The sequence below is a fragment of the Microcebus murinus genome, chromosome 9 (assembly GCF_040939455.1).
Source record: "Microcebus murinus isolate Inina chromosome 9, M.murinus_Inina_mat1.0, whole genome shotgun sequence".
Lineage (NCBI taxonomy): Eukaryota > Metazoa > Chordata > Mammalia > Primates > Cheirogaleidae > Microcebus > Microcebus murinus.
The window spans coordinates 98,912,885-98,928,150 of NC_134112.1; the positions used below are offsets into that span (position 1 = coordinate 98,912,885).

The 15,266-nt window shown below is 36.2% G+C and overlaps 1 protein-coding gene across 6 annotated transcripts in view; it reads left to right on the forward strand.

The window, feature by feature from the left end:
* GALNT11 (polypeptide N-acetylgalactosaminyltransferase 11) overlaps positions 1-15,266 on the forward strand; it is a 50,554-nt gene that overhangs the window by 12,189 nt on the left and 23,099 nt on the right. For 5 of the 6 annotated variants that reach the window (XM_012786228.3, XM_076006747.1, XM_076006748.1 and 2 more), the window contains exons 2-3: positions 8,343-8,675; positions 13,427-13,550. In XM_012786228.3, coding sequence (XP_012641682.1) covers positions 8,381-8,675; positions 13,427-13,550 — 419 coding nt within the window. In that variant the 5' untranslated portion in view covers positions 8,343-8,380. Of the gene's footprint in view, positions 1-6,926; positions 8,237-8,342; positions 8,676-13,426; positions 13,551-15,266 lie in introns of those variants that run through there. The other variant, XM_012786229.3, reaches the window with a different exon arrangement.

Below are 15,266 nucleotides of genomic sequence, written 5' to 3' on the forward strand. Positions count from 1 at the left end.
ATATTCACTGAGCCTTGGTTCTCCCAAGTTTTGCTTGGGAAGTACTTTTAGGTACTTTACCATATTGTCTGTCTTTTTAGTTTCTTTTTCTTTGGTGTTTGTTTAATTTAATTTACTTCTTTCTCCCATCAGCATTGCTTTGTGTTTTTCTTCTGTATTTGAGATAATAATGTTACACATTTCACATATTTATCTCCTTTTTAATTTTCTTATAGAGAAGGGATTCATAAATATCAGAGGGGTTTCAAAGGATTGTTCCCAGGGAACATATCATATTTGGAATTTGCTCTGAACCCTTCCTAATTCAATAATCTCCTTATGTGTAATTATAAAATACTGTTGTTGGTGGCTAAGTTTTCTTCTAGTTTTCCAGGTTGAATAAGGAATGAGAAGGAATAATGTGTATTTTTATGTTGTCATCACCTGGTAATTTCATGGGGATATGTAGGGACAGTATTATATAAATCAGTATTTGTACTCACATGACTATAGCTGAGTCAAAACATGAATGTGCCTTTTTTATGGAAAAGGCTAATAAATATTTGCTGTTTGACAATGCAGAATGCAGAGTATACTTATGAGAAAATAGCTGAAAACTACTGAAAGGTAAATATTTAACTTTTATAGGTAAATACTTAACTTTGTGCTGATAGAAAATGAAAGTGGTCTGTTAGTTAACCAGAATTGTCTCATTAGCCTATAGTAAAAGGTGGAAATTAAAACGGGCCTAAGAATTTCAGACTAGATAATGCTTCATAGAGGAACTATTCTTCAAATCGTGCTTTTAGAGCATTTGTTCAGTGTTCAAATTTTATTCTCAAATTTTTGACAAATTAATGGAATTAAATTTCAGTGTGCTTAAAATCCATTCTGTTTTCCTTGTGCATTTTGGTATGGAAATCTCCTTTGCTTTTGAGATAAAAAGAAAAGGGTATCCTGCTTCTTTCAAAGCCTTAACATATTTAATCTGATTCATAGCTCTTATAATTTTAATGAGTGTTTTTCTAAGAAAATATTTACCTCATTTATCAAATAGCTACATATGTTCTTTGTAGAAAGTGTTTTAAGTAAAAGTACAAAGAAAATTAGCCATAGTACCACTAACCTGAGTCTTCAGTAATTGCCAAAAACAGTATAACATTCTGTATATAGTATGGAGAGATTAAAAATAATTAGTAGATTATATAGCAAAACACTAATAGTAGTGATATTTCAGGTGGTTTATAAATAGTTTCCTTTTTGCTTATCTGTCTTTTCTAAGTTTTGAGCACAACAGCAAAAGCTATTATTATATTGACCCCCAGCACCTTGAATATTGCCTGGCATATGGAGCTCCTACTGTCTTCCTAGTATTAGTTTTTCCTTTAAGCTTATTTAATGATTTTCAGAAGAATGTTGGATTATTTAGTACATTTAATAAGCTATGACTTGAAGATTAGAGGAATTACATAAGCTATCATCTGTAGAGTGACATTGCATAACAGGCATTGTTTTAGTGACCAGTTACATAATTTAACTACTTTAAGGAGCACAATTTTGTAGTTCATGTGGATTGTGTTGTCTGTTAATAGAGGGTGCTTGTAAAAAGCATTTCAAAATGAGCCTTCTTACACTCAAAGCACTGTGTTGTGCTGTTAAGAAATACCCCTTACTCTAATTTGATGATGCTGGAATTTGAATTGAATGAGCTGAGATTTTAGACCTTTGTTACAGACACAGTTTGCCAGAAAACATTTTAGATATAACAACAGTAGATGATAACAGTAGCAATAAAAATGTTGCTTTTTGAGTAGATTAAAGTATATATGTGCTTAAATTGTTATTTGTGTGTTTTTATAGAGATATTTTTCTAGTTTCTTGGTGCAAGGCAAAGTGCAAGGCTGCTCTTTGCCTATAAAGATGATGTCTAGCTTCTAAATCCTGTTTTATTTCCTTCCCTCCTATGGGTATTAACTTTTAAAAAAATGACTTATAGGGGATGCTAGAAACCGACTCAGTATTATGTTTTGTCCTTCCTTTTCTTGATCCTTTGTTTTATGATATAATAGCAGCTGGTGTGTGTGTGTATTTTTATGTAGCATTTTATATACACTCTTCTCATCTTTTTCTATGACTTATATAGAGATATTTTCCTTTTTACAGCTGTCTATTGCTTTATTGTATGGATATTTCTTAGTTTATTCAGCAAGCCCCTTATTAATGGACAATTGGTTTGATTTCACCTTTTTGCTATTACACAGAGTCCTGCAGTGAATAGCCTTGTGGGTGTATTGTTTCCTATCTCTACCATCTGTAGGATAGATTACTAGGAGTAATAGTGCTGAGTCAAAGGGTAAATGGGTATAATTTTATTAGATGTTGCTAAACGAACCTGCGTAGAAGCTATATCATAGCTTACCATATATAGGAGTTTCACTACAGTCTCACCCTCAGAATATGTTGTCAGGCTTTTGAATTTTTGTAAATTGAACAGGTGGGAAATGACATCTCAGTGTAATTTGAGTTCACATTTCCCTTATTATACGCAGGTTTGATCATTTTTTCATATGGTTAAGAACCATTTGTATTTCTCTTTCTGTGAATGGTCTGTCCCTGTGAATGGTCTGTACAGTAGCTGGTCATTCACTTTTAGAATCTCTTTATTTGAAATTGTGTCTGACAAACCCTAAGGTGGACACCCAGTGATTTCCTGCCACCTGCTGCCCTCAAACTTTGTGAAATTTCCTCCTGTGGGTGGGAGTGGGCAGGGGGGTATCTATGACTTGCTTCTAATCAATAGAATGTGGCAAAGGTGATAGAATGTCAATCTATTGATTAGGTCAGGTCATCGGCAAAGATGATAGGAGTTCACTCCTGTGACTACATCACATTATTTATGACTGTCTTAAGCAGACCGGAGTAGGAGACTCCTTCATGTTGAATTGACGAAGTTAGGGGCCATGGTGGTGAAGCCCACGTGGCAGGGAACTGCAGGCAACCTCTAGGATCTGAGGGTGGCCTCCAGCTGATGGCTATTAGAAAGCCAAGGACCCTCAGTCCTGCAGCCACAAGGAACTGAATTCTGGCAATGCGAGTGAGATTAGAGCACATTTTTTCCCAGTGGAGCTCCCAGGTGAGGACATAGCTTGACTAAAACCTTGACTGCAGCCTTGGGGACACTCAGCAGAGGGCCCAGTTTAAGCTGTGCTCACTCTTGACCCACAGAGATTGTGAGATAATGTATGTTATTTTAAGCCACCAAGTTTGCAGTAATTGTTACATAGCAATAGAAAACTAATACTGAGATATTACTCTTTTGTCTGTGATACCAGTTGCAAGTATTTTTCCCAGTTTATCCTTTGTCTTTCTACTTTTAGTGTCTTTTACTATCCAAAGTTTTTTTGTTTTTGTGTAATCCAGTTTTTCCTGTATTGTTTCTGAATTTTTTGGTCCTAGCTAAAAAATTTTGCCCACTCTCAGATAATAGAGGAATTTACTCGTGTTTTCTTCTGATACTTGTTTAGTTTCATCTTTCACATTTAAATATCTAATTCATCTCAGATGTATCTTGGTGGGTAATGATAGGAATGAACCCTGTTGCTTGTCCGTATGGCTAAACAGATGTTTTCACATCATTTAGTTGAAAGGCATTCATTTCCTCTCTGGTTTTTGGTGTTATCTTTATTTATACTAAGTTTATGCTAAATTTATCTTAAATATAATATATACTAGATTTTAAAAGTTTTTTTATGTAATTGGATTTTTTTCCTATCCCTTTCCCATCAGTTTGTCAGTCTATGTGTGTGCCACCCTGAACTGTCCTGGAGTTGATTATCCGGTGGGGCTCACTTCCCTCCTAGTTCTTCTCCCAGGGTTTTATTCTCATTCATTCTTTTCCAAATGAATTTTATGATCAACTTGTCTAGCTCCAGAAAAAAAAAATCTGACAGTATATTTAATGAGTGTGTAACATTTACAAGTTCATTTAGGGAGAGCTGAGATTTTTGAGACATTTAGGAGTTTCTCATGGTTTTCCTCATATATGTTTTAGACATTTTTTGCTAAGTTCGTACTTAATATTTTATTTTATCTTAAGATTTTTGCAGTGATATTCATAAAGGAGATTTTTGGTCAGGAGTTTCGATCTTTGTCAGGTTTCAAGATCAATGTTATGCTCATTTCAGAAAACAAATTTGGAAGATTTCCTTTAAAACAAAAATTATCTAGCTTAAGGAGCATAGGGTTATTAGATCCTTAACGGGATGGAAGAGTTCCCTTGTACCACTCTCTGTGCCTGATGGTTTGTTTTTGTTGTTTGTTTTTTTCTTGGGTTTTGTTTTTTGAGGAACTCTTTTATAATTTTATTTCTTTGGGATTGGGGTCAATTTGAATGTTGTATTTTCCTTAAAAGTTACTCTTTTCTAGCTGGTTGCAGTGGCTCATACCTGTAGTCCCAGCTACTTGGGAGACTAAGGAGGGAGGATCACTTGAGCCTGGAGGTCAGCCTGGGCAACAAAGCAAGACCCCGTCTCTTAAGAATATATATATATATACACATACACACCACCACCCAAGTTTCCAAGTTGATTTGGATAGAAGTGTTCCTCTTTTGATTTTTAAAATTTCCTGTCACAGTGTTTTCAAATTTATTATTAAGAAATCATGGAGGAAGACTTGAGACTTTTGCTGGCATGTTGAGTATTTTGCTTCATAATGAAAATGTCTAATGAAACTCTTTTCAAACTGGTTAGCTGTCTTCTCCTCCTTCCTCTCCTTTTTCTTCATAGTAAGCATTTATTTCCCAGGATGTGCTCTGCTCATATACTACAGTCCTCTCTAAGATTTCACATTGCACAGAATCTACACAATGTCCCTTAACCTCTTACGGAACAGAAGTACACTTTTAAAAAATTATATAAATGAGTTTCCAACCGTGACATTTCGTCTCTCCGGTCCACTCTCTAATAACAGCCACACCGGGACCTCTAGCCTGTTGCCCTATCTGCATTTTTCATCCTGCTTCGTTCTTCCACATCCTCACATCTCTTTTTGCTTGGCTTAAACCTGTTATTATAATCATCACACTGCATATACCTTGCCCCATTCTTGTACTCTTGTACCTCCCTGGCAAAACCCCAACTCATAGCTTGCAAGGTGCCTGTCCCTGAGCAGCTAGATCCCAGACCCTGACCGGAGGGAAACATAAAACCGTACCAACTTGTCTCACCTAAATTCATATGTACATCTGGTTAGCCTTTTATTCACTTAACTTTGAAAAATATATTACATTGATATCTAGTTCCTAAAGTTTTGGCTCTATTAACTGTTCAAGTTTATGGTTGGTAGACTTTGTTCACTAGTTGTTTTGCATTAACTAACCTTACATATTTGCTTTGACCCTCCTTTCAGAGGCTTTCAGCCTTGGTTATTAAAGCCATAGCCAGTTGCCTGTAGAAGGAATAGCAAATAGTATGAAAGAAAAAAGACTTTATTGTGTAGATACTGGATTTGTTATTTGTTAGTATAGATTATATTAAAATTTTAGTTTTCAATTTTTGTTTGCATGTTTTCTTAAGCAGTTAAGAAACTTAATTTTTTTTTAAATAACAGGCATCTGATTGCTTTGCACTTTCTTAATACTTGGGTGTTGACTTGGTGACCTATCTAAAAACAGATCGTGCCTTTGCTGCTTCTGAACAGTATTATGGTTAATTATATAAAAGATATGACTGATTTTATAAATTTCTCTCGTTTTATCTGTTTTTAAATTTCATGTAATGATTCAGTAAATAAAAAATACTCTAAAGAATTATGATGTGGCTTGGGGGAAATAATATAATAATATCTACCTGATAGAGGTTGTTGAGAGTTAATATATTTTATAGTTCATGAAACCAGAGAATTTTGATTTTAAGCTATCTGTTATGGATAGGATGAGCCAGGTTAGGATGAGTCTTCTGTGAAGACCCTAAACAGATTGGCCAAATCCTTTGAGCTGGAAGCTTTTTTATTTTGCCCTTAGGTGCTAGCAGGCAGCCAACAGCCTTGTACCTTTTCCAGTAATGAATACGGCTGTTCTGTGATCGTTTCCATACTGTTGTTGAATAAGGTAGTCATAATCTCTGTGGATAGCATTAAGGTATTGCTTGGCCCAAGCAAGACAGTAATAAATTTGTGTAGAGATTCCAGGCATTTTTCAAGTATATTGATAACCATATTACAGTAATTTTTTTCATTCATTTCAACAAATATTTATTAAATGTTCGCTGTGTGCCAGGCACTCTTATGAGCTCAAAGGATATTGCAGGGAATAGAATATGCAAAAGCTCTTGCTCTATTGGCGCTCTTGCTCTGTTTCTGGTATGGGAGAGATAGACAATAACTAATAAACCGAATGAATAAGTAGTTATGTATATGTAAGAAGGTGGTAAGTTCCATGGAATAGGAGGATAGAGTTTAATGTTTAGCAGCTGAGTTGCAGTTTTAAATAAGGTAGTCTAGGTACAGGGTCTTATTGAGAAGGTGATATTTGAGCAAAGATTTGATAGAAGTGAAAGAGGTAGCTATGAAATTACCTGGGAGGAAAAGTATTCTAGAGTATTCTAGACTGGCGGAAGAGCCAAGGAATAGTTCTTAAATGGGGTGTGATTATGACATGTTTGACCCATAAGGAGACCTATGTTTAGAGCAAAATGAATAAAGAGGGAATTAGTGGGAGATATGGTCAGAGAAGTAATGCCAGATGAACTCTTTATGCTAGAGGGACTTATAGGTCATTGTAAGGAAGAAATGGGTAGTCATGTATCCCATTCATGTTATATGTTAAATAGATCTAGTGAGGAAAGATGTAATAAATAGATCTAATGAGGAAAAATATTAATGTGAAAAATATTAAAAATAAATAATTTAATAATTATTAAAATAATATTAATGTGAAAATATTAATATGAAAAAATTAACATTTTGAATTTCTACTAATATTCATTCATTCTATAGATTTTTTTTAGCATCTTCTGTGGGTCATTCATTATGCTAATGAAGGGAATGCAGTAAACTAGAAAACAAACAAAAGCAAGTCAAAGTCCTTGTGGAGATTATCTTGGTTCAGTGCAAATTATTGTGTTTTGTGTATCAATGATTTTCTTTCACTTCTAAAGTGTTTGTGTTTTTCTAAGCTGGTCTTTAATTTAAAAAGTGCTAAAAGCTGACATGGCACTTCCCTTGGTGCCTGACTTTCCTTTATACTGTGGTCATTTCCAGCCACTCCTCTGGTCTTACTATTCGTGAGACTTTTGTTTGCTTGGATTTTGGGGATTTTTTTTGTTTTGGTTTGTTACTGTTGGTTTATTTTTTATTTTTTTAATTGATTTGTAGTGAAATACCTAGTAGTTCTAAGTTGGTAGATAGTTAAGAAATTGAGCTATTTATCATGGTATAACCTATAGTATACCCTATAGCCTTTGGTATAACCTTGTACAAGACAGCATAATTTTTAAAGTGGGACTGAGACTGATTTGCTTTGTTCTGATCTTTGGAGGTTGATAATGTTTTAAAAATTATCTTATACTATAGAAATAAGTACTTTATAAGTTAAATCTAAGTAGTTTTCTCATGTGTGTATGTTACTTATATAGGGTTTCCCTGTACTAAGTCTTTTCATTGAGATTGTTTTATATGTATGTTGGGCTCTTTAGAAAGAAATCCTTGGAAAATTGTATTAGCCTTCATGAAGAACAGATATTATGAGAAAGCTTAGAATAAAATTGTTGTTCATTGCTATATTTGGTTCTTCTTGCCTTATTTTATAGGGAATCTCAAGGAGAGGGAAAACAGAATTATTTGAACTCTTTGTTTGAAAATAACTGTCAGATTTAGAGTATACACTACAACAGGCATAGCCTTTTATTGGAAAGTAGAACTTTTTTTTCAAGTTGCTTATTTTTAATAACAGATTTTAAGATCCTTGGTTAAAAAAAGAATCTTGCCATTTTACAGTTGGGACCTTAGATGTCCTACAGGAAGTACTTGTATTTTCCCCATGGAAAGTTAGTACCTGATGAAAAAATAACCAAACTGAAAGCAGTCCAGAACAAAGGTGAAGAAATACCCATTAACATGGGCAAATGATTAAGTCACATATTTTGCTGCCCCTGGTTTTCTGAGCATTAACACACTGACCTGTGGTTTTAATTGTTGAACCCTTTTTTAAAATTCAGTGCTATCCGTGTGTTTTCTTGTATTGGAATCTCTGTTAACTGTATGCATAGGGGTCCTACTTGGTGGTTTGGAAAATAGTGAATGTGTATTTGGTGGATGATTAAAAGTGTACTGAAGTATCTAACATATCTATCTTTCTTGTTTAGGAAATTGAAAATGGCCCTTCAGCTATGCTAGGTCTATAATGGGAAGTGCCACAGTTCGATATTTCTGTTATGGGTGCCTTTTTACATCCGCGACCTGGACAGTTTTACTTTTCGTTTATTTCAACTTCAGTGAAGTGACTCAGCCACTTAAGAATGTGCCCATCAAGGGGTCTGGGCCCCATGGACCATTTCCCAAAAAATTCTATCCCCGGTTTACTCGTGGTCCAAATCGAGTATTAGAGCCACAGTTCAAAGGAAACAAAATTGATGATGTGATAGATGGTCATATTGAAGATCCAGAAAATGGCCATCTGAAATTCTCTTCTGAATTAGGTAAGTATATTTAATTTTTACTAGTAGCCATATCAGTGTATTTACTCATTGGAAATTTAATTATTCTTTAAATCATGTGTTGCTCAGGAGATTAAAAATGTTGTTTTTTTCTACACTGATTTGATTGTGAACTAGCTGAAGTTCTATGATTCTTGTAGACACAGAGAGGAGTTATATTCTAATTTGTCCACTTCTGACTTCAGTATCTTATGAGGACTTGGGAAAAATCAACAAGGTCTAGAGAAGGGAAAAAAAAAAAAAAGAAAAAGAAAAACTAAAGGGCTAGAAAGAAAATGGAACTGTGGGAGAGGATTTTAATTGCTACGATTATCAATAAGGGAAAGAAATGGCTGAAAGATGATCTGATTGTATTTAACTTATTTTGAAAGGCAGATTTAATTAAAATAGTACATAAAACATTGGGTTTAGAAATCAGCTGGAATTACTTATATCTAATAAAATTTATACTTATAGGAATTATTAAGGTACTAGAATATATACTACATACAGTTTATGAAATTTTGGTATAAAACAGAAAGCTTTTTTTCCAGAAATTATATTCTCTTCAATTTGAAAATAGGAATCTATTGTATATGCCTTTGAATACTACCGTTCTAGAGTCCTGATTTTAGCAAATTTTATTTTAAGGGATAATAAGTGAGCTATTTTGATTATCTTTAAAACTTAAAAACAAGAACTTCGATCTTGTGGAAACATCACATGATATGTAATTTAGCAGTAAAAGCATATAGTAAGAGATTTTTGAGAGATTGAGAGAGCCATAGGCTATAAAGGAGATGTTAAAATAGAATTTTCATTTGGTTATAGTTTCAAGAAATAAAGTCAGTTCTTAGGTCTTAATGATTTTCTCATAAAGGAAGTCAAAATTATTTAAAATTATATGAGGAAACAGAAGCTAATATGTACTTTTAGTTTTCATAAAATATACCTTCTAGTCTTTTTCAAACAACCAGGAGACATTTTATTTTTTTTTTTTTCATATTTTTTTCATTTTTTTTCTTTTTCTTAGCATAGGAAGGTGGCATGGTATCAGGAGACATTTTAAAAGCATTAATGAGAAAATGTCTAGCTCTTTTATTTATTCATAGTTATTTTGGTGAAACATTTATAAAGTAACATTGGGTTTACCATTTTTAATGGACTTTGTATTTGCCTTTGGAAAAAGAAGCAAGAGAATTGTAGATATTCAAAGGGACAAACTCAAATTGCCTAACTGAAAAACTAAATTTCTTATAGAAAATCCTAAAGACTCCCCCTAAAACCTTTTAGAACTAATAAGTGAATTTGGCAGTTGCAGGGTACTAGATCAGCATGCAAAAACCAGTTGTATTTTTATACACTAGAAATGAATGGTCTGAAATGAAGTTAAGAGAACAGTTTCATTTATGATAGCATCAAAAAGAGTAAAATACATAGGAATAAATTTAGCCAAGGAGGTGCAAGACTTATACACTAAGCTATAAAACATTGCTGAAAAATTATTTAATATACCTAAATGAGTAAAAAGACATTCCAGATCCATAGATTAGAATACTAAATACCATTAAGATATAAATAGTACCCAAAGCAATGTATAGATACAATGCAATCTCTATCAAAATGTCAATGGCTTTTGTTGAAAAGATGGGAAAAGTTATCCTAAAATTAATATGGAATCGCAAGGGTCCCCAGTAGCCAAAATAGCCTTGAAAAAGAAGAACAACTTTGGAGAACTCATACTTAAAATTTTAAAACTTTCTCCAAAGCTACAGTAATCCAACAGTGTGATACTGGCATAGGTTAGACACAATAGATGAGTGGAATAGAACTGAGAGTCCACAAATAGACCCTGCCTCATCTGTGGTCAATTGCTTTTCAAAAAGGATGCCGAGACCACTTACTGGGGAAAGAATAGTCTTTTCAACAAATGGTGCTGGGACGACTGGCTATCCACATGCAAAAGAATGATTGGACCCTTATCTCACACCATATACAAAAATTAACTCAAAATGGATCAAAGACCTAAATGTAATGTGTTATGTAACACCATAAAACCCTTAGAAGAAATCATAGCGATAAATCTTCATGATCTTGGATTTAGCAATAATTTCTTAGATACCATACCAAAAGTACAAGCAGCAAAAGAAAAATAGATAAATTGGACTATATCAAAAGTAAAAACTTTTGTACATCAAAGAACATGTCATGAAAGTGAAAAAAGACAACCCACAGAATGGGAGAAAATATTTACAAATCGAGGCCAGGCACTGTGGCTCACGCCTGTAATCCTAGCACTCTGGAGGCCAAGGTGGGAGGATTGCTTGAGCTCACGAGTTCGAGACCAGCGTGAGCAAGAGCGAGACCCCCGTCTCTACTAAAAACAGAAATAAATTAGCCAAACAACTAAAATAGAAAAAATTAGCCTGGCATGGTAGCACATGCCTGTAGTCTCAGCTACTCGGGAGGCTGAAGCAGAAGGATCGCTTGAGCCCAGGAGTTTGAGATTGCTGTGAGCTACCACGGCACTATAGCGTGGGCAAGAGAATGAGACTTTGTATCAAAAAAAAAATTTACAAATCATATTTCTAATAAGAGTTCAATATCCACAATATTTAAAGAGTTCTTAAAACTCAACCATAAGGCTGAGTGTAGTGGCTTATGCCTATAATCCCAGTACTTTGGGAGGCTGAGTTGGGAGGGTCACTTGAGCCCAGGAGTTCAAGACCAGCCTGGACAACATAGAGAGACCTCATCTCTACAAAAAATTTTAAAATGCTGGGTGCTGTGGCTCACACCTGTAATTCTAGCACTTTGAGAGGCTGAGGCAAGAGGATCACTTTGAGGTGAGGAGTTTGAGACCAGCCTCAGCAACATAGCAAGACTCTGTCTCTATAAAAAATAGAAAAAATTAGCCAGGCATGTTAGCACGCACCTGTAGTCCCAGTTACTAGGGAGGCTGAGGCAGGAGGATCATTTGAGCTCAGGAGTTTGAGGCTACAGTGAGCTATGATCAGGCTACTGCACTTGAGCCTGGGCAACAGAATAAGACTCTGTCCCCCCCCAAAAAAAAACAAACAAAAGAAATTAATGATCTTTTCACGTGGAATAGTTTTTCATAGATCTGTATTAGAAAATGATTCAGTATCCAGCATGAAGTACCCTCTGTTTGATACTTGTTGCATCAGGAAGTATTTAGTAAGAATCTGGCTGTAATCCTAGCACTCTGGGAGGCTGAAGCGGGAGGATTGCTCAAGGTCAGGAGTTCGAAACCAGCCTGAGCAAGAGCGAGACCCCATCTCTACTAAAAATAGAAAGAAATTAATTGGCCAACTAAAACATAGAAAAAATTAGCTGAGCATGGTGGCTCATTCCTGTAGTCTCAGCTACTTGGGAGGCTGAGGCAGGATTGCTTGAGCCCAGGAGTGTGAGGTTGCTGGGAGCTAGGCTGACACCACGGCACTCTAGCCTGAGCAACAGAGGGAGATTCTGTCTCAAAAAAAAAAAAAAAAAAAAAAAAAGAAGTAGTTAATAAGAATCTTCTTTGTGCAAGGCAGTGCTCTAGGTGCTAAGTATCAAGCAGTTTTAATTTTATTTCCTTTATGTTTTGAACATAACCAAAGTCTCTTCTCTCATGGAATTTCCCTCCTTGCCTAAAATGCTAACAGAGCTTTAAGAAAGGCTATACTTCAGCTTAAAAAGTTCCAGAGAGAAGGCATGCAAGACGTAATGTTTCCCAAAGTGGACCTGGGGACACTAGTCAAGTGATTTGTGGTCAAATAAATTGGTGAAACACTGCATTCTATATGCTGTCCCCTCGCACTTGGCTATCCATAAAATATTCAGCATATTAAAGGCATAGTCCTGCAATTAAAATAAAAAACCTATTTGATGTAACCATTTTTTTTTTGAGACAGAGTCTCACTCTGTTGCCCAGGCTAGAGTGAGTGCCGTGGTGTCAGCCCAGCTCACAGCAACCTCAATCTCCTGGGCTCAAGCAATCCTGCTGCCTCAGCCTCCCAAGTAGCTGGGACTACAGGCATGCGCCACCATGCCCAGCTAATTTTTTCTGTATATATTACTGTTCGATGGAATTAGTTTTGTATGAACGGACTTTGGGAAATACTGCTACAGAAAGCCATTCTGTGAGGAGAGGCTAAAGCACTTCCCATGCTTTGACATGGGAAAGAGAAAGCAAAAGATTTTGTCATTCTGTGTAAAGATCTCTGACAGAATATTAGAACAAGAATGTTAAATTACAGTGATTTGATTAGATTTCTGGAGGAATTTCTAGACAGTGAAGCTGATTAAAGTCAGAAACCAGAGACTGTGGAAGCTTTTTTTGTAGAAAGGTTTATTAATAGCCGTTTTGGGGGCAAGGGCCTCATGTAGAAACTTGCCTATAGATGGGGCCTGTCACATGTTCATTGGGGTTCTGTAATCTGTTGCTGTTATGGAAAATTATTTTTTTTCTTACTTGCAAATTTTTCTCTTAAATATAATATTTTTTAAATTATGGCTTGTGAGTAGGTATTGTTTATGGTTAATACACACTTGCTTTGAGCTAGACTGGTAAGAATTTGACCTCAAGCTCAGTTTACTTTTTTAAAACTAGAGACAACTTAGATTTGGGACACATAGCTGTTAATCTGGTTAATAGGATAAAGTCAACATTTTCTTATGATCAGAACATCACAGTAACTGGCGATCCTGTCTAGATTGAATGCACTGACTGTAACTCCACTGTCTTGCAGGTATGATTTTTAATGAACGCGATCAGGAGTTGAGAGACTTGGGCTATCAGAAACACGCCTTTAATATGCTTATCAGTAACCGCTTGGGCTACCATAGAGATGTGCCGGACACAAGGAATGCCGCGTATGTTCCTTATTCATTACTGTTAATACATTTTAATAACACAATGTTTTTAGTGTCAGCATAAAAAAGTCCTGAGGATGGTGTTCACATTTTGTAGTTAGGTGTCATTATTCAGCATATTAGGACACTTGAGACAGATTTCCACTTCTGTAGTACTTGAAGTCACAGGGTCTGAAGATTGTACTAACAAAGTTCTAAAGCTTGCTGTGTCTCTTTTGACATTTCAGATCATGTGGGAAAGAGGAGGGAGGGTGCTAATTAAATAACCTGAGCAAGGCCGGGCGCGGTGGCTCACGCCTGTAATCCTAGCTCTCTGGGAGGTCAGGCGGGCGGATTGCTTGAGGTCAGGAGTTCGAAACCAGCCTGAGCAAGAGCGAGACCCTGTCTCTACTATAAATAGAAAGAAATTAATTGGCCAATTAATATATAGAAAAAATTAGCCGGGCATGGTGGCGCATGCCTGTAGTCCCAGCTACTCGGGAGGCTGAGGCAGGAGGATCTCTTGAGCTCAGGAGTTTGAGGTTGGTGTGAGCTAGGCTGACGCCACGGTACTCACTCTAGCCTGGGTAACAAAGCGAGACTCTATCTCAAAAAAACAAAACAAAACAAAACAAAAAAAATAACCTGAGCATAAGTTTGTTTTCAATGTTTTGGATTCACAGCAAAAAGAAATGAAAATCAGTGAAGTTTGCTTTTTTCCTTAACACATTAACTGCCACACTAGAAAAAAAATTTTTTTTCCTTGGGGCTACGGTGTTTTATTGCGAAAATAGAATAAAAACTTCAAAAACAAAATGGTCCTTTCTAATTTAATGAAAAATTTGCTATTATGTGTGTGAGTTATATGCAACTTGAAAAATAATTCACGTGGCTCCCAAGGTAAAGAGATGCACAAGTTACATATGCCTCACAAGGCCCTGGGCTCCAAACTAGCGTGAGTTAAATACCACTCACATGGCAGTTAATGTGTTAAAAGGCTTTTCATTTATGTGGTCAGTTATTCCACAGATAGACATTTGTTGAGCACCTTCTGTTTGCTGCACACTTTATTAAGCTCTGGAAAGAAACAGAATAAGCTGTAGTAGTCCCTGGGTTCACAGGCTCAGAATCCGGCTGGGGAGGCAGGTATGTCAGCAGGTCGTTACGGTAGCACATGAAGAAGGGCTGTGATAGGAAATGGTGAAACGGGGTCATTAAACCCAGAGTGGCCAGAGAAGGCTTCCAGGAGAGGGGTGATTGGGCAGTGTCGTGAGGGAAAGCCTTTCCCCGCATAGGGAACAGCATGTGGAAATCTGAGGGACTGGAGTTCACTTTGGCTGTAGTGGGAGAACAGCAAGAGGCTGGAGGTAGTCAGAGCTTGGACACTGGAGGGCTTTGATTGAATGTCATGTGAAAGAATTTAGGACTCTGGATTTTATTCTTTAGGTTCATGGGTTTTTGTTGTTGCTTAAAGCCACGTCAGGCCGGGTGCTGTGGCTCACGCCTGTAATCCTAGCTCTCTGGGAGGCCGAGGCGGGCGGATTGCTCAAGGTCAGGAGTTCAAAACCAGCCTGAGCAAGAGCGAGACCCCGTCTCTACTATAAATAGAAAGAAATTAATTGGCCAACTGATATATATATAAAAAAAAAAAAATTAGCCGGGCATGGTGGCGCATGCCTGTAGTCCCAGCTACCCGGGAGGCTGAGGCAGAAGGATCACTCGAGCCCAGGAGTTTGA